This window comes from Chamaea fasciata, unplaced genomic scaffold, assembly GCF_029207755.1.
Source record: "Chamaea fasciata isolate MVZ Bird 193981 ecotype frontalis unplaced genomic scaffold, bChaFas1.0.hap1 SCAF_22, whole genome shotgun sequence".
Lineage (NCBI taxonomy): Eukaryota > Metazoa > Chordata > Aves > Passeriformes > Sylviidae > Chamaea > Chamaea fasciata.
Window position 1 is genome coordinate 973,390 of NW_027094107.1, and position 17,953 is coordinate 991,342.

A 17,953-nucleotide genomic window follows, 5' to 3' on the forward strand; every position below is an offset into this window, starting at 1 on the left:
GGCACAGGAGGCAGTTTGCAGCACTACTTCTGCTGAACTGATGAACTCATGGGCCAGATTCTGTTCTCAGCTATAAATTAATAATAAATCAGGACACACTGTGTTAAATTTGGGGTGTTTTTCTCAAACTTAGACTGAGCAGCTGAGAACAGAGTGAGGTCCCAAGGAACACAGAGTTTTCATTTGGATTCAGCTGTGCCTTTGTTAAACAGAATTAGTCCAACCCCTGCAGTCTGGCCCACGGTGGGCTCCAATGGCTGCTGACTGCAAAACCTCAGCACCACCAGAGTTTTTTAATTACTCCTCAAAAACTTTTGAGTCAATGCTCCGAATGTCGGGCTGAGAGGTTTATTCTGTTTGCTAAAGAGAAAACCCCCTGACCTCCTCTCACACCCCCATTTGTGTCCAAGCTCCAATGCCCCTATCAAGGGGAAACTGCTGGAAGCAGCAGCGTGCCCGTTCCAGAACTGCAAAGGCCCATGGAAATGAAAGTCAGGACTCAGCACAGAGGGGCCCTGAATAACAGGAACTGAAAAAGCTGTGACAGCTGCTGTACCTTATAAATAAATCAATGCATGAATTATCCATGAGGCAGCACAGGTTTCCTGATCTCTGCCAGGATGCTGTGCTACCTGTTGGCCACGCTGTCTGTGACCAGCTACTGTTCCACAGCACAATTACCACATCACCTGCTTCCTGCAAAACAGAGCACGGCCTTAAATAATTAAAAAAAAAAATAAATTCTTGAGGAGCATCATTAAAGTGATGTCTTAGAGCTCCAGTAACATTTGCGTGGCTTCTGCTGTTTAATGGGCCTCATTTGCCAGCACGTGGGGCTTTTCAGGACAGGAGGGTTTGCATGGAACCACATCCATCAGTTGATTTTTTCAAATAGTGGTACAAGCTCATGGTTAAGTTGTCTCCTCTGATCCCTCTGGATGGTTCAAGATTTCTAAACTGAGTTGCTGTTATTATTGTTCTGCAGTTGTGGTTGGATTTTTTTGTACTTTTTTTTTTTCTTTTCCTGAACGTGTTTTTTAAGCAAAAGAAAATTACCAGCATCTATAAAAAAGAAGGAGCTTGAATCCTTACTCCCAAACCACAGATACAAGATTTTCCTTTATAAAAAGTGTATTGATTTTTTTGCTATAAAAAGTGACCTATAGGGTGTCAAACCTGAAAACAAATTCTCACAGTGTTTTCAGTGCTGGCTGTTCACAAGGCATTACTGTTACACACAGAGATAGAGAGATACCATAGGGGAGGTATAAATATTTGTTACCAGCTAGCAGCACCCTTGGATTGCATGTGGAGGGTGTTCTGCTCCAGATAACTCAGCTGATTTACGGGGTTTTAATTATTTATTTTAAAAATTAATTATTTAAAACAATCCCAAAGAATATTTGAATAATTTGCATTATTGTACTGACCTTACTTGGCATGTGACAATCATTCCTAATCTCATCCAAGCTTCTGCTGGCATGTTAAACATCAAACTAGAAACTCCCTTCCTGCCCTCCACAATAAAACTAAGACTTTTGAGAATCTTTGGTGCCAAAACTGGGGCTGTGAGTGAGGAGCAGGTGAGCTGGCACAGGCTGGCAGTTTGCACAGGTGGAGAACATCATCTCGAACATCATCTGCTCAACACATGAACAACTCCGGGGGCGGGAGCCAGGCCAGAGCTTTGTTCACCACCTTGCCCAAAAGCACAACTTGTACAGGTAAAGGGCCAAACTCTGCTGATTGAACATCAGGAGCTGATGTTATTTCTCCAGAGTGCATGGCCATGACTTCAGTGCCACCCAGATCTGAGGGGCTGAGGCAGAAGGAGGTGTAGTAAGGTATAAGAAACGTAATACCTTGTGCTTCCGGAGGCTCCCTGGGCTGGTGGGCGTGGAGATCGGCGACTGCTTGGATTTGGGTGTGGACAGCTGACTGCTGGAGGTCCCGTTTGCTGGCAGAAAACAAGACACAAGCTGGAAATCAGGCAAGCAAGGGGATGATCTTTCTCCTTTTGGGAGATGGAAGGTCTCCAAACATTTATCCCCATGGTTTGTTCGTGTTAGGCAGGAGAAAAAAAAAAACAACCAAAAAAACACCAAAAAATGAACAGCGTAGCTATAAAGATAACTCCAGGATTTCAGCTGCTCAGGGTGACTGCAAAGCACAGTGAGATACAAAATGAATTGAGGGAGAAATATTTCACACAACAAGTATTCACCAAGTCGATCCAAGGCACACATCAGCAGAAAAACAGAAAGACAATTTCTGTGTTCTCAAACTGTTTAAGGGCACGACTGGAAACCAGAGGCTGAAGATATCCTGAATCCTGCCCAAGAAATGTCAGATGTCAATTCTACACATTAAAAATTGGACAAACAGCAGCCTGGAATGCCCTGGCTGTAGTTTGCTGTGGGTGGGATTAAGTGACTGAAGAATTCAATGGAATTACAGTTTCAGTTGCAACAGCTGAATCTGCAAATCAGTTACTTAAAACTCATCAAGTACTTGAGGGTCTGGAGGAGGCTGAAGAAGTGTGTAGAGTACTGTAGAGGAAAATGTGGGAATGCTGTATTTTTAAGAGCAAAACCAGCGCAGCTCTTGCTTTAATGCCTGAGAAAGCCTCACTCCTCTTCTCCGTTGTGTCCCCGTGAGAAACGGGGGTGGCTCAGGTTTGCAGCCAAGGCAGAGCTCAAACAGGTGTGAAAAGAAAAGTGTTCAAAGCCCCGGGGCAAAGGAGGAGCTGCCAGCACGCTGAAGCAGCTCGGATGCAGCAAATTCATGGTGATGTGGATCCTCCGCCTTCGCATCCATCATTTCCATGCGTTTCCTCCTCCGTCGAAAGAGGAGGTTATTCATCACACACGGGGTTTTTTTCCTATCACAAATGCACCTCACTGAGGAAATGGATATTTTTAAAAGGTGGTAGAAATAATGATTTATAGATAATTGGGGACCAGGGTGACACTTCACCTCCCTATCCCCCCTCAGACCGTTTTTTATTGATAGGGGGGAAAAAAAAAACCCTGTTCTGGAAAGGCAGAAGCTGTTTCCTGCTGGCCCCTGCACTGAGCTGGGCCACTCTACAAAACGAGCTGCCCTCCAGGCTGCTGGGGGGAAAAAAGTAGAGTTCTCTAACTATATGCCAAATAATGAAGGCAATTCAGCAAAAAAAGAACTTGGATCTCTTTTATGTTTTATTTCACTGAGTGAATTTGTGTTTCCTATTAAAGGAAATGTGGGGAACAAGAGGGCTGATATAATCTCCATTAGCTAGAAATCCATTTCCAATTTCCAAAATGCCTCTTTCTTTTATCTCCAAGAGTCACTGATCCTTCCTAAGCTGAAGAATGCCACCTAACAACTCTGCAAAAAACCCCAATTTCCCTTCCACAAACAAGGCTGGAACAACAGCAGAGCCAGTGTGCAGCAAAATGGATGTAACTGCTGCAGGGCAGGACAGAAATTCCCTAATACAATGAGAGTTTTAAGTGCTACAGCAGGGATGTAAATATTTTATGAGCATCAACAAAAAACCAGATGTGACATCCAAATCAGAAACGGAATGGGACAAATGGATATCATTACAAATGCAGCAGAATTTTGCAGCAGGAGCAACAATGAAGAGGCCCAGTTTAATTTTCCCTGCCTGCTAATGAAGAATAGTGTTCATAAGCAAGCTTGCCTGCATTTCCTTTGAACTGAAATGCAAGAAAATAACGGGAGGCAAAGAGCAGGTCCCAGGTGGTGCGTAACACTGCTGCTCCACTAAAATCTGCTGATGATTTAGGGTAGCTCAGGATCTCACCTACACTCAGTTATTAGGAACTGTTCTTTAGAACCAGCTTTTATTTCAGTTCTTTGGGGGTTTTTCCACCATTTTATTCTTTGTGCAGTATGGCTTATTCATGGCATTGTATTTGCTCTGCAACATCAATTTACCTTAAAGTGCACATGTCATATCCTTTAATAGCAGGAGCACCTGCACCTTTTTTCCACAGGACCCTGTGCATGAGGCAGTTTGACTCAGGAGAGAAATCAGCCTTGTCCAGCACGTGGGAGGGAGGATGGAGAATATTCCTGACATGTTTGAGATGAGAGATCCAGGTAAACAGAATTCTCTCTCTGCTTCCCCCACTGTCATTTTAGAATCACAGGATGGTTTGAGTTGGGAGGGACCTTAAAGCTCATCCCATTCCACCCCCTGCCATGGGCAGGGACACCTTCCACTATCCCACATTGCTCCAAGCCCTGTCCAACCTGGCCTTGGACACTGCCAGGGATCCAGGGGCAGCCACAGCTTCTCTGGGCACCTGTGCCAGGGCCTCACTCCATTCACAATAAAGAATTTCTTCTAAATATCTAAACCCGCCCTCCTTCAGTGTAAATCCATTCCCCCTTTGTCCTGTCACTCCATGCCCTTGTCAAAAGTCCCTCTTCAGCCTTTTTTCAGGCCCTTTTTTAGTCAGATTTCTCAGATGGAATTGTTCCCTGAGTGTTGCTTAGGTTTTCTGGGATGACTGGGGCTCTGGATCCAAATTTCCAGTGGTGATAAGCACCAAGACCTGCAAATGAGGTTAACGAGATCCATCTTTTGAACTCACGTTTCTGTCCACAAACAGAACGGGAAAAGCAAGGCCCAAGGCTCACAGTGGGTGCTCAAAATGTGTGGAGATATCCATTTCTACTAATTTGTTAAATAAGGTTAATAATCTGTGCTTGATTCCCAGGATTCTGCAAATGGGATCCCAATGAGGAGCCCGCACACCACAGGAGTGAGAGGAAGGACCATGGAATCCATGGATAGTTCTGCCTCCAGTTCAGGGTTTGAAGTGCCCCCAAGAAAAGAAAGGGAACAAGCAGAAGAAAGACAGCAGGAAGCAAATGTAGCAACAGCAGCTTGTTCAGAGAGCACGACCCATCCTGCCCTTCAGGACAGGAAAATAAACCCTCAGGAGCGGAAGGACTCAGCTTGCACAGGCAACCTTTGCTCAGGCGCCTCCAAACTTCCAGGCACTCAGCTCTGCAGTGCTGCCACCCTTTTCCCCCTGTTTGGACCTCTCCTGGGTGTGCTCCATGGGCTGGCAGCGAGCAGGACACAGGGACAAGCAGGGGACAAGCAGGGGACAAGCAGGGGACAAGCAGGGGACAAGCAGGGGACAAGCTGCTCTGTCCCGTGGGGCGTTCCCCAGACATCTGCTGCCTTTGGACACACTCATCCCTAAAGACCCCTGGGAGCAGCCCTGCAGCCAGGACAGACGGACACTCTGCCTCTGTTTGCTGACTGCTGCTGCCTGGAGAATGTGATTTTTCTGTCCATTAATGCACTAAGACTTTAAGGTCCTGCAGCAGCCTCTGAGCCTTGCTCGTAGTCTCCCCGAGCCAAGGCAAAAACATTTTCCAATTTCAGTTCAGGTTCCTGTGACTCTGTCCTGGCTTTAAAAACCAAAAGCTCTCCTATCACAGCACACGTTTTTATACAACTGAACCCTTGTTTGGTATGTCAGTTAGTGTAAGATAAATTCAGGGGTTTGTAACAAAGAAAGAATGGCAAATGACATCATTCTTTTTCTCTCCTGTATTTCTCCCCTGAGATTTAGCTCTGGCTTCTGCTTAGTCTGACTCCTCATTGGAGCAGTCTGTTAAAGAAATTTTGCCAAACTTCATGCTGACCCTACTCCATTTAAATCTCACGGATCAGAACAGAAGCACAGGGACTTCTCTCCTCGTGCCCAGTTTTCCTCTGTCATGTTAGGAGAAGGAATTGGATGGTGCAGGTGTGGATTAGTATGGATTTCACTGCTCTAAGCTCTGTCTTTTAGCAGAGCTGACACCCTAGGAAGAAAAATTAAGTCTAGAAACACACAGAAGCTTTGTATCTCCAATTTTGCCAGAAATCCACTGGCATTGCTTAGGAAGTACAGCTATGGGCTGGGTGTTAGTGAGGGAAGGGAGAAAGGATTTCCCTTGGGAATACAAGGACTGGGGTGTGTTCCCATCTCCTTGGAGCAAGACACTTCTTCATTCTGCATTCATTCATTCATTTAATTTTCATTCGCTCATTTAAATGGCTGCATGGTAAGAGAAAGGCACAGTGCCAAGAAAACAAAGTTTCAATTTGCCTCTGTGGATTTGCTTCCTCACTTTTTTGGATAAACTGGGAGCTGAAGGGCTCTGGCTGCCTGAAGGGATTGAGCTTTTCACAGTGAGGCCCTGACACCTCCCTATGAGGTGGGTTCAGACTCCTCTCACCCAAAGATTTATCCCCAAATCTGCACTGACATCAGTGCCCAGACATGTCCCAGTGGCCTTGGAGACCTTGGTGGGAAGAAAGGATACAGAAACCTACACAGAAGGGAGCTGGAAGGAGCAGAAACGACACAGAACCAAGGAAACCCTCACGAGTTTCCACATGACAACTACAGCAGAGTGAAAGACAACAAAGTCAAAAGGTACAAATGGGTAGGAGAGCAAACACACAGCAGAAATATCGCATATATTTGAAGTAAAACTGCTTTTAAATAGTTCCATGTATTAAATGGGTGAGATTCTGTGGGGAAAAAAAATAGGTCAGATCATCTTTTATTAATCAGACTTCATTCAGCTTTCTTTGCTTTTTGAATGTGATAACTCAACAATCCCATCTAAATGTAAATATTGATTCTTAAAAGATGTGTAAATCCATTTAATTTATTACCAATTCAACACAAGAATACAAAATGGTATTCTTTTTTCTCTCTGTCCTGAGAAAAAGAGTCTTCTGTTTTTCAGTCCTGAAAGAGCTCGGTCTTTTTTATTCTCATTAAGCAGGACAAGTGCCATTTTTTCCTTTATTGAAATTACAGGAAAGCACGAAAGCCCCTTGTCTGGACAGATTAAAGAAACCTGATTTGCTCTTCATTACTGACCTTAACTCCAGGAACTGGCCATTGTTCAGCCTTTCTGTCTGTTTTAATCTCCCCCTGAAAAGCTCTGCTAAGTGTGTTCATTAAAGTTCATCAGATGAGTCACCATCCTGGGCCTGGTTAAAATCAGTTAAATCAGGCACACAATAATTGCCATTTCATATTAAACTCTGTGTTCATGCAGTAAACTCTGGTTCTGGTGGGAATCAGCACCTGATGCTTGTGGAGAAGGTTTAAAGTTGCTCATGCATGAGCTGACTCCCACATCACTGAATGTTACTGCTGGGTTTTTGTAAATCTGTTGATTCCACGTTTCCCACCGTGCCTTCAATCTGCCCACACAGCTTTAGCACACATTTGGGATTGTGAAAGTGGTTAAATTATGGCAATCAAGACATTGAATTGAATACAATGACTCAAAATACCCCAAAAATACCCCTGAAAGTGGCCTGGAAACAGCCCCAAAACAGCCCCAGAATGCCCCCAAATCCCCCAAAATCAGCTGGAAAACAGCCCGAAAACAGCCTGGAAAATTCTCCTCAAATGCCTTGGAAATGGCCTGAAAACAGCCCCCAAATACCCCAAAAAACAGCCTGAAAACAGCCTGAGAACAGCCCGAAAACTCTGAGTTTGAGAATAGCCAACAACGGAATCTCAAAGAAAAAACTTTATGAAGGCAAAACCACCTTAGAAAGAAACAATTTTTAAAAAAACAGAGTCTTGGCATGTGCCAACCAATTTCACACTGTCTCTTTGGGCAGCTGAAGAACACCCACACACCCTAAACAAATGAACTGCTTCCTGGGGGAACTCCTTCTGACTACTGCCAAGAGAATTTTCTGTCCAATAATCCCATTTCTGCTGATGGTCAGCTGTTGTGTGACGTTCCTATGCAATATGCAGCATGGTAGCATGGTGGTGAAAAGGGATTTATAGGTTTACATCACCTGTGTTGATGCCGTGGGGCACCTGAACTCAAGCTGTGAAGCTCCCCTGGAATTTCTGACATGTTTAATTGATGATTTGGCCATTTTAGTGAGAGGCCGTGTCTGGGTTTCTTTTGGAGCAGAACAGGCAGGCAGGTGAGAGATCAATCATAACCCCAGGAACTCTCCATGACTCTAAAAACCATCAATTCCCAGGATCACTGCAATATGCAGCCCAGCCTTGGACTGGCAGCTCTGCAGCTTTCCACATGTGCTGCCAACCCAGGTTGCTGCTGAAGAAGGAGGGAGGCAGTTTCAAATGGTGCAAGCTGCTGCAGCAAATTAAGATTCCCATTTTCCTTCTCTTCCATTACTGAATGAGCGGCTCAGTGTCACATCAATAAACCCATCACCAGTCCTGCAATTGCAAGGTCACTGGTCTCCTTTAAATAATGATTGGAAGGAGCCACTCCTGACCTGTGCAATAATCACCATTTGCTTTGCACAGGGGGTTATCCTAAATCACTTCTGCATCTACAGGGGACATCTGGGAGCGCCGTGGGCCTTGATTTCCTCCGCCTGGGGAATAGAAGTTTCTATTCTATTAAAATATTTTTGGGGAAGGAGGCTGTGAGACTGTGGGTGGGACAACCTCCAGCCACAGCTGCACTTCACCAACCCAGGAGATCCCTTCCCAATATTTATTAAGCTCCCCTGTAGCTTCTTGTTTCCAAAAGTTTTGGAAACAAAAGTTTTCCCCGAGTTTCCTCTGCAAACACAGGTGTAGTGATGCAATCTCTACACACCCAGCAGGTGCTTCCAAATGGGGAAAGAGTTTCAGTTTACCTCTGACATTTTAGGAAGTTTACCTGGAAACTTTGATACTCTTCTGACAGAGATTAGCTCGGAGCCAGCCCAGAAGTGTGGACTGGACTCCGAGAATGTGACTCAAAGGCTGTGGTTACTCTCCTTGGGCCAAGGGCCAAAAAGCCCACCTAAGCTTTTATGTACTAAAGAGAGAGAACAAAGAAATTCCAGGCTTTTTGGGGTGTTGTAGCAAGGTGAAAGAGATTTCTCAAGTGCCTGTGCCTGGCTTATTCTTTGTTTTCTGTAACGTTTGTCTTTTTGTTATTTTTTCTTCTTAAACTTGATTTACAAAACACCTTCAAGGAGCAGTCTCGCTCAAATTAATTACAGCCACTTTTCTGCCAGGCTGGACCCTCGGAGTGTGGGTCAAACCCACACACAGGGAGTTTGTGCCTTTCCCTTGAGCACAGAGAACCCCAGACTCCAAGGAAGGATCACTCACCATCTTGGTGGTTACCTGAATCGGCCGGGGACTTGCTGCGGCGCATGGGCGCGGGGCTCTTGGCCGAGCTCTTCTGAGGGGTGGGGGAGGATTTGCTGCCCGTGGCCCCTGCTGGGCTCCCCTTCATCACCCGGCACTCTGGGGAAACACAGACACACCTGATGCTTTTCATCTTCTTTTCTGCCAGGGTCGGGATTAAACGCTCGAGACGGTATTTCGAGTTCGGACTCAGATGTTTATTAATTCTTATCTGTATTACGAGCTGAGGGTTCTACAGCACTTCGAGCTAACAAACTAAAAACTGCCCCCCCTATTTCTTTCTCTACAAGGCCTTTTAAGGATAAACTCTCTAATTAAGAAATGACACCTGAATTATTTTTACTTTTAACCCAATAACCAACCACCTGTGGTCTGCAATGAGGATTTTTCTACCCAATTACAAAACATCACTCAGACCCATGAAGAAGAAGGTGAAAAAGAAGGACTCAGCCTACACCCTAAAACCTCCGTCTTGCTTTATATATATTACTGTATTCTAAACCCTTAAATTCCATGTTTTTCCACCCTGTGATATTTCACACTTCTATCCAAACCCCACACCCACAATCCCAGTGCTGTCACTCAATTTTGGAAGTCTTTTCCATGGCCTCAGGTCAAATGCAGTGTTTGCTTGGGGGTCAGTGCCTGGCAGCACAGAAAGGCTGAAATTCTCCATGCCCAGGGCTCCAAGACCCACCTGGTTATGGCCCTGCTGCTCCCTGGTGGGAAACAGCCATGGGCAGCTCAGTGCTTTGTCTACAGAGAGATGCAGAAAATACTGAGGGCAAGAGAAAAGCTGGTAGCATCCCTTGTTCTCCCGGGCTGAAAGGAGACTCTTCAAGGGGAGGGCAAAGAGAACAGCTCTGCTCCTCTGGAGGAGGTGCTGAGACCCTGTGGGTGTCAGGCTGGCTCCTACCCGTGTCCTACCAAACGTTTTCTGCCCTTCCCTTGGCTCTCATGAGCACAATGAAAATGGTCAACACTGACTGAGGGAACACTCAGGCCAAGAAAATCCAGTTGATTTGCTGTAAGCCTTCCATGAAGAGCCAGTGACAGGAAGGATGAGTGCTCGTTCTGCAGGTGCAGAAAGCCAGCAAACAGCTCATGGTGTGATGTAAATAAAGTCTCCAAGTGGCAGATGGGGCAGCTGCCCCAGGAGGTTTCACCCAGCTGGGATCAGCCTCTCCTGTCCTCAACAAGCTGCAACTTCTCAGCTGCAGAAAGCGAAGGAAGACAAAATGGTTTTACAAAGCACATCCTCTGTCCTGGCCACTCGTCCCTTTCAGCAAGGGTTGCATAAACAAGACCAGCAGATTTATGTGCTGGGAGACGTTAGCAGATGAGAACCCCAACTGTGCTTTCTTAAAAATTGAATAGGCCAGGAAGAAGGGAAAATGTAAACACGATCTACAGAGTCCTGCAGAGGGGAACTGAAATGCTAACAAACCTCCACGTGTCCCAGGATTTCAGGCACGCCTGATCTTCAGAACTAAGCTTTATTTACGCTGAGAGCTAACAGAAAAAGAACTTTCCACCCCTCAAGTTATTAACTTAACCCAGTTAAGAAGAAGGCAATAAAAAAGGGATTTCCTTTTTGTCAAATGTTGGCTGGTCCCACCTCATCTCCTCCAACAGCTTGTCCTCACCGAGATGTGAAAAATGTGTCGTTTTTACAGATGTGAATTACGTGTCCCGCATGCAGACAGTTTTTTATGGCAAGGTTCAGCTCAGCCCCACATGCTCCACTACTCTGAGGACCCCTGGAATGGAGTCCCCAGTGGAATTAAGGCAGCGCAGAGCAGATAAATGACTGGTCAACCAAAAGCAAGCTGTCTGACCTAAATGTATGTGGTATTTAATTATATATCAGTGTATTTACGAAGATGTAATTGCCTTAAATTTTTCCCCAGGCTTTCCTCATTCTCAGCCAGCCCAGGGTCCATCTCTGCTCCTTCCGGATGGTTTGAGAGAGAGTTTTGCTGTTGGGTCGTGCAGCACAAAGAATGTGAGGAGAGGAGGCCTTATGCTCCAGGGATGCTGCATGGCAAGAATTAAATCTACACTCAGCTCATTTTCCCTCCTGTTAAATCAATTTTGGAAATTGTAAATCGGGGATGGAAAAAGTTGTGGGTTTTTTTCCTTCAAAAATACTTGGATTCTCACAGATGATGTCACAGAAAAGCTTGTAGAGGTCCAGCACCAATATAGCCCCAGTTTTTTATACATGAAGAGCAGTACTGATGTTGTGAGGGGACTCAAAGGGTGTCAGGCAGCTGTGTTTAGTCACCTGAATTACTCACTAAAAAAAACCCAAAAAACCTAAAAAGTAAAAATACTTCATGTAAGGTCTTCGCAAGAGCTTCCAAATTTATCTTCTTCCCAGGGGAGTAATTCCTTGGAAGGAAACCTGGCTTTGCATTTTCCAGCACAGAAAGGCTGACTCTGAGGAATTCCTCCAGCTCAGCCCTTGGCAAGTGTCAGCACACGAGAGGCAATCCCTGAGCTTTTGCAGGAGGTGGAAACCTGGCTGCGCTGAGGTTGGTGTAAAAAGGCCTCTAAATGTCCCCTAAATGTGACATTTCCACGATGCTGGAAGCAGTGGGTACCAAAGAGACAGAGGAATGTCGTCTGGAAGGTGCTCAGCAGCACCTTAAAGGGTGGAAGCTGTGGTGGGCAGCCAGGAGGAAAAAGATTACATAATCCTCTCTTGTGCTGCTTCTCTTTTTGTTTCCTGATGTCCTGCCAGAGTGAACATAATAACCAGCAACCCTGGTGTGTGTCATCCAAACAGGCAAGAGAAATTTCCCCATGACAGAGGAGGTTTCAGTCAGTGACACTCATCTGCAAAACCTCAGGATTCACAGCTCTCCTGGCAGCATCTGCGCTGGGAGGAGGAAGGGTGATGGGTGTGCAGTGGGAAAACAGGGCTGAGGCTCCTCATCTGCTTCCTGAGAGCTGCATTTCCCCTAAAAATACCCCTGGAGCTCCTTGCTGCCTTCCCAACAGCAAACTTGGCTTCTTTCTGCCAGAGGACTCCAAGCTGGAGAAGAGAGCAGTGACCAGAAGTGAAGGCAGGGATCTGGGCTTTCCATCCAGTTGTTGTGCCAGGACTGCATCCAAGCTGTTTTCCAGCGTGGAGCTCCCTGTGGAGCTGACTCAACTGCTGAGTGGTAAAAAATGTGAAGCTCAGCTTACAGATCACTTCCCCAGCCTGACAGGGGCTTTGTTCTCTGCCTGCAAAGGCTCAGCTGAACCTAGGAAACTTTCTGTGAATTACCCAAGACCATCAAATGGGTTCATCTGGAGTACACAGTTCAGAAGTACCAGCACTAAAATAAAACCAGGCTTGCAAAGGAGTCGTAAAAAACACGGTGTTTGGAGATTAGAGGCTGCTTGTCTTCCTGGCATCCGGCAAAAATCCTCTTTGGTCCTCAATATAGAACAAGTTTGCAGCACACAGGACAGGATGGGGCTTGGGCTCCTTACACAGCACACCCAGAGCTTTGGGAAGTGAGCCTAGACGCTTGAAGACCACTTTTCTTTTAGTTTAAATGGTGAAAATGACATTAATTTCCTCTTGCTGCACTCACTGGCACCTGCGGACAGGTGGGTACAGTTGCCAGGTGGGGTGGGTGGTATGTGCTACAAGCAAGCTCTGCATATTCTGTAAAATCCAGGATTTCATGGCTTAACTGATCATAGAGACCCACACTATGACAGACCTCTGCTGGCAGTGGCAACAGGGAGAAATAACAATGCTGTCCCAGTCCTGCCCCCTAAAAGGGAATTATTGCCCTGCTTTTTGAATCAGCAGAAGTAAGCAGTGGAAATCTGATTTTCTTTCCAACTGTTGCCTGTTTCCATTTTTAATATGCATGTGTCTGCATAAGGATGATTAGTTCTCAAGAAAACTGCATCTATCTGACTGTGACTGGAGAAAATTGAAAGCATAAACACTCCCAGATTTTGCAGGAAATGTCAAAATGCTGTAGGAATTAATTTATCCTGACTTGGGCTACCTCAGTTGGTATTTGATTATAATACTGCTGACTGGATAAGTATCACAAAGGGATGTTTAAACTCCATGCACTGGGTGTTAAAAACCAGAACAAAAGCATGCAGCATTATTATCAGATAGGAGCAAGTGAATGGCAATGCAATAAAACCACAGTGAGTGTTTGATGTTACCGCTTTCATCCAGGGAAAAGTCATCCTGTGCATAGCGGAATTTCTCTGGGCCACAGGCGATGAACACATCATCATCCCCAAAGAAATCGTGGAGACAGGTCACCTACAGAGAGAGCAAAGTCATTCATTTTAGTTTTCAATTGGCAGCATGATGCTGTTTTACACCACAACGACACAGACCCCGAGATTCAGAAGGCTGAAAATGACTCCCTTGTTTTTGGGATGTGTCTCCCTTTTATACTATTTCACACAGACCAATCTGATTGGTGACACAAAGGCAAAACCTCTTCACTCACATTGGTCAGAGCAGAGGGACATCAAGAAGTCCCTCCTAGGAAAAGGAATGAATAACAAAGGTACAGTTACAAAAACATCTCTCCTGTTAACAGAAAATTCCCTGGGAAAAGAATTTCAGAAAACAAAAACACCTCAGGCACGGAACCAGAGCTGCAGCAGCGCTCTGGTGTGGCTCAGCTTTGGCTGAAGCAGGAGGGGCTCTGCCTCTCTGCTGTTCCCCCCATCCCACATTAATGTTTTCTGCAGGGCTGGTGCCCATCGCACAACTTCCCTGGGCAAGCCAAGCCTAACAGAGTCATAAAAAATAAAACAACAGCAAAAACCAGAGATAAAAGCTCCCAAACAACTCCCTTGCAAGTTCTTGGAGGTTTGGCATTTCCCACCCAGCTGACAGGATACATCTGAAGGAATGACACAGCTGCTTGGAAAATAAGAGCAGAGGTGCCCCTGTGCCTGTGCTGAGGGGTGCCTTGGTACCCACAGAGCCTAAAACCTCAGAGAATCACTGGGTTTAACACAGGTGTGGAGATGTGACTCCTCCCGAGCAATCCTGAGGACAAATTTTAAAGCCAAGATGTTTATCCATGCCATTGGTGGAGAGACCCAAAGCGTGACAGGACAACTTTCCCAGCCCAGCACCATTTAAATCCAGATTTACTGTAGGTGTTGTGCCAGCCTCTCCCTCACTGAGTGCCTTGCTCCTCATTCTTGTCATCCTCAATAGGAGGAACTTTTATCTTGCACTACCAGGAGCTCCAAACTCTGCCTTGCCTTGCAGCATCAAACAGAAACAAAGCACAAGATGTGGGAGCCCCAGACCCACTGACTTAATCAGAGAACTGATACCTGGGAGTTTGGAAATGTGAAAAATTTAAAACCCCATCAGGCTGGGAGCTCCTCCCCATATTCAGCTGGCAGAGAGCTGCTCTTCTCTTCAAGTGGTGGACTTGATTTAACAATTCCTGATGTTCCAGACAAATATTGTGTCAGGAGCAGCAAAAATACTCATCCGCAAACAGCCCAGAGTGGAACAGCTCCAGCAGAGCCAGCCTGGGGCAGCCACACACCCGAGCACCCAGCAGAGCCCAAGGAGGCTCCCTGAAGTTCCACTTTTCCAGGTGTGGTGGTTTAGCATGGATGTGAATGTTTTTTTTCCTAGGGAGAGGTGTTTGAAAGTTCAATTTTTTTTCTTTTCTTTTTTTCCTTAGTGTGTGTTAACAAACTATCTGCTTACCTTTAAGTTAAGCCTGTTTTGCCTGTCTCTCCCAAAAATCCTGTCTCCCAGAGGTAAAAAGAGCAGATATCCAAACCACAACACTAAATTGGGCACAACGGAATTCAGCGAACGTGAAACAACCACACCAGGTGAAGTTCCACTTTTCCAGGAAAACATTCCAAGCAAGCACAAGGTGGGCACTGATGTTTCTAACGGAGGGAAGAGGCTCAGAGCTGCTGCTGCTGCCCAGGGGTTGTCTGGGCACTGGGAGCAACTGGAGAGAGCACTGCAGATAACCACGGGGAACTCACCAGAGGCAGAGCTGAATTTCTGTATCTGCTGATCTCTTGGAGCTGGACTGTGAAAAGTTAATTTCAAGCTCTAATAAATCAACTCTAAAGAAGGCTTTTGGCTATCTTAATAAGGCTCAGTATTTCACACTGGTTAGTATAATGTATAATTAAAGCACTGCCTGTGAGTGCCAGCGCTGGTTGCAATGCCAAACCTCAGTGAAAAGCCTGTTTTTTCACATTGTCATGACTTCCAAAATGGAGCAGGCTGAAATCTGCCGTGCCTTTGATTAGAGTTAGAATTTTCTCTGCTAGCTCTGGTGAATTCCTATTTCTGATTGCCTAAAATTAGACTGAAAATAGCTAACTTCATCTATAGAGAATTCTCCCGAAGAAAAGATGACATTTCAAACCAGCCCTTGGTATTACAGCCCTCCCCTTGAGGATGTGTGGCACTGATTCATTTGCAAATAATTGGGTTTGGCTCAGCACACGAGTTCCCATCTGAACACCAAGTACTCCACTTGTGCCACTGAAAGGACCCGTGGGTTGCTCTGCTCCGCTGTGCAGTTAAATCTGTGATCCAAAGCTGCATCAAAGGGCTTCAAAAATTTCCCAGCCTTTTGCATGGAATCAGAAAGAACCCACAGATGCTTTTGTCGTCTCCAGGTCAGGAGTCCAAGTGTGGATTTTGTCCTTGACTCCCCACAACCACCCCAAGTAAAAGGAAAGTCCAAGGCAATCAAGAAATTCTTCAGATCCAAGAGTCCAAACACGATGGAGAAGCCCCAGAGTGTCCAAGGACAGGAACCTGACTGCATTTCAAACAGAGATACTTGCAATTCACTGTTCTGCATCCCTGTCCCTCCAGAGAGCAGACATTATATCTGTTGTATAGTTATGAAATAGTTTATAGCCAGCTCAGCTGGCTGAGCACTGGAGGCTGGTAGAGAATTCAATAATCTAGCTGCTGAACTCCGAACATTCAGGAAACAATCACTTCTGTATTTGCCTTATTTGTTCCTCTCTGGTTTCCTGTTGTAACTCCCAGTACTAAGAGCTCACCACAACACAGTAGAAAGGGCAACCAGAAACCCAACCCCACTCTCCTTAAACAGTGCAAAATTCAGAAAATAACTGGGGTCCTGCACCATGGGGCCATGGCTCTGTTGCTTATGTTCACCACGTGTGTGGTATTTTCTATTTACCTTCTGTTTATTCAACTCCAGCCCTTGGTCTTTGCTCTGAGTCCCTGAAACACGTCCCAGATGGGCTCCTGTGCACAGGAAGTCTCTGGAGTAAACTTTCTTTGGGAAAACTTGTGACTTCACTGCTGGAGCTGAGAGCAGCTTGTCTGAGGGGTGCAGGGGAAAGAGAAACCCACCGGGGTAAAGCCCTGGATGTGCTCAGCCCATGCTGGGATTACTGGTTCGAGACCTCATTAACCAGCAGGGAATGTTTAAGGGTTGTTCTTGACAGGCAAAGCCAAACCTCTGCCTGCAGTAATGTTGTAGAGGCTTTTAGTGACTCCCAAATGACATTACTGGTCTTCTCTCCATTCTTCAGAAGTCTTTTTTCTGATGTTTTCACCATTAAAATAAATTTTAAAATAAAATAATAAATAAAATACATTTTATTTATTTTATTAAAATAATATTAAATTTTGTTAAAATATTAAGTATAGAAATAAAAATAGATATAAACAAATATTTCTATATTTTATTTATATAAAAGATATAAAAATTATTAAAAAATAATAAAATAAACGAATAAACAAATAAATAAATGTAGTACAAGTCTCCCCCTAAGCAGTGTGGACTTTTTGAAAGAATGTTTTCTGCTTTAGCTCACTCTGATCTACCACTCTAATGATATCCAATAATTCACCTGGAACATTTTGGGAAAAAAAAAAAAAAACAAACCTGAAAGGAGGTTTATATCAACAAAAAAATTTACCCCAGAAAATAAGATGATTTTTTTTTAAATGCTGTGTTTTGCTTTGAGTTATAAATTTATTAAAGCACAAGACGAAAGCCAATAGTAGCCAGACAGTACAAGGACCAATGCTGCCACCCAAAAATGGTGATTTTGTTGGTGGCTGTTGTCACCCTCAGCAATGACACCAGGAACCAGCAAAATAGGAAGATTTTGTCTTTCTGCAGTTTTCGGTCTGCAAGCAGTTTTCATCTCAAACAAAAATTCAACTTGTGTATATATAACTCCAGTAGACAAGATAAACAGCATTGATTTCCAAGCATGCCTTTGTTTAAGGGAGGATAATATTGAATTTGAAATTCGGGATTGAAAGGACAATATTGACTTGGGAAAGGATCACACCGCATGAAATGTTTGCTCTCCAATTCCTGTAGCTTAAGCAATTCCAAGGAAGGAAATCATCTCTTCACACACAGTCGATGAGGCACAAATTTATTTCTTACAAAGTCATTATTTCTAATAGATCTGATGGCAGCATTTTTCTTTGTGCCAAGGTCTGAGCTTTAAAAACCTTTATAATACATATTCTGGAAGAAACGGAAGGTTGTAGAGATTAGTTTGCAATTCCTTAGGTTTCCCTTGTTAAATTAAATCCTTCTCTGCTTATATGAGAAAAAGCTTCCCTGAGAGGACAATCTAGCTGGGATTTCTGCAGTGCCAGTCCATCAGTGTCTGCTGCAGCAATTTTAATTGCTGAAAGGAAAAGCTGCAGCCTTGTGAGAGCTGCTGAGCCCCTGCTTCATTTTACCACAGTGCTTGTAGAACTAAGCATTTTTCAGGATTTT

At 44.8% G+C, this 17,953-nt stretch overlaps 1 protein-coding gene across 2 annotated transcripts in view; it reads right to left on the bottom strand.

Annotated features, from left to right (window-relative positions):
• Positions 1-17,953, bottom strand: part of DCX (doublecortin) — a 79,697-nt gene that overhangs the window by 13,470 nt on the left and 48,274 nt on the right. Inside the window, exons 4-6 of one of the 2 annotated variants that reach the window (XM_066202333.1) lie at positions 13,371-13,473; positions 9,159-9,281; positions 1,863-1,957 (exon numbers count right to left, since the gene is read on the bottom strand). In XM_066202333.1, the coding sequence (XP_066058430.1) occupies positions 1,863-1,957; positions 9,159-9,281; positions 13,371-13,473 (321 nt within the window). Of the gene's footprint in view, positions 1-1,862; positions 1,958-9,143; positions 9,282-13,370; positions 13,474-17,953 lie in introns of both variants that reach the window. The other variant, XM_066202332.1, reaches the window with a different exon arrangement.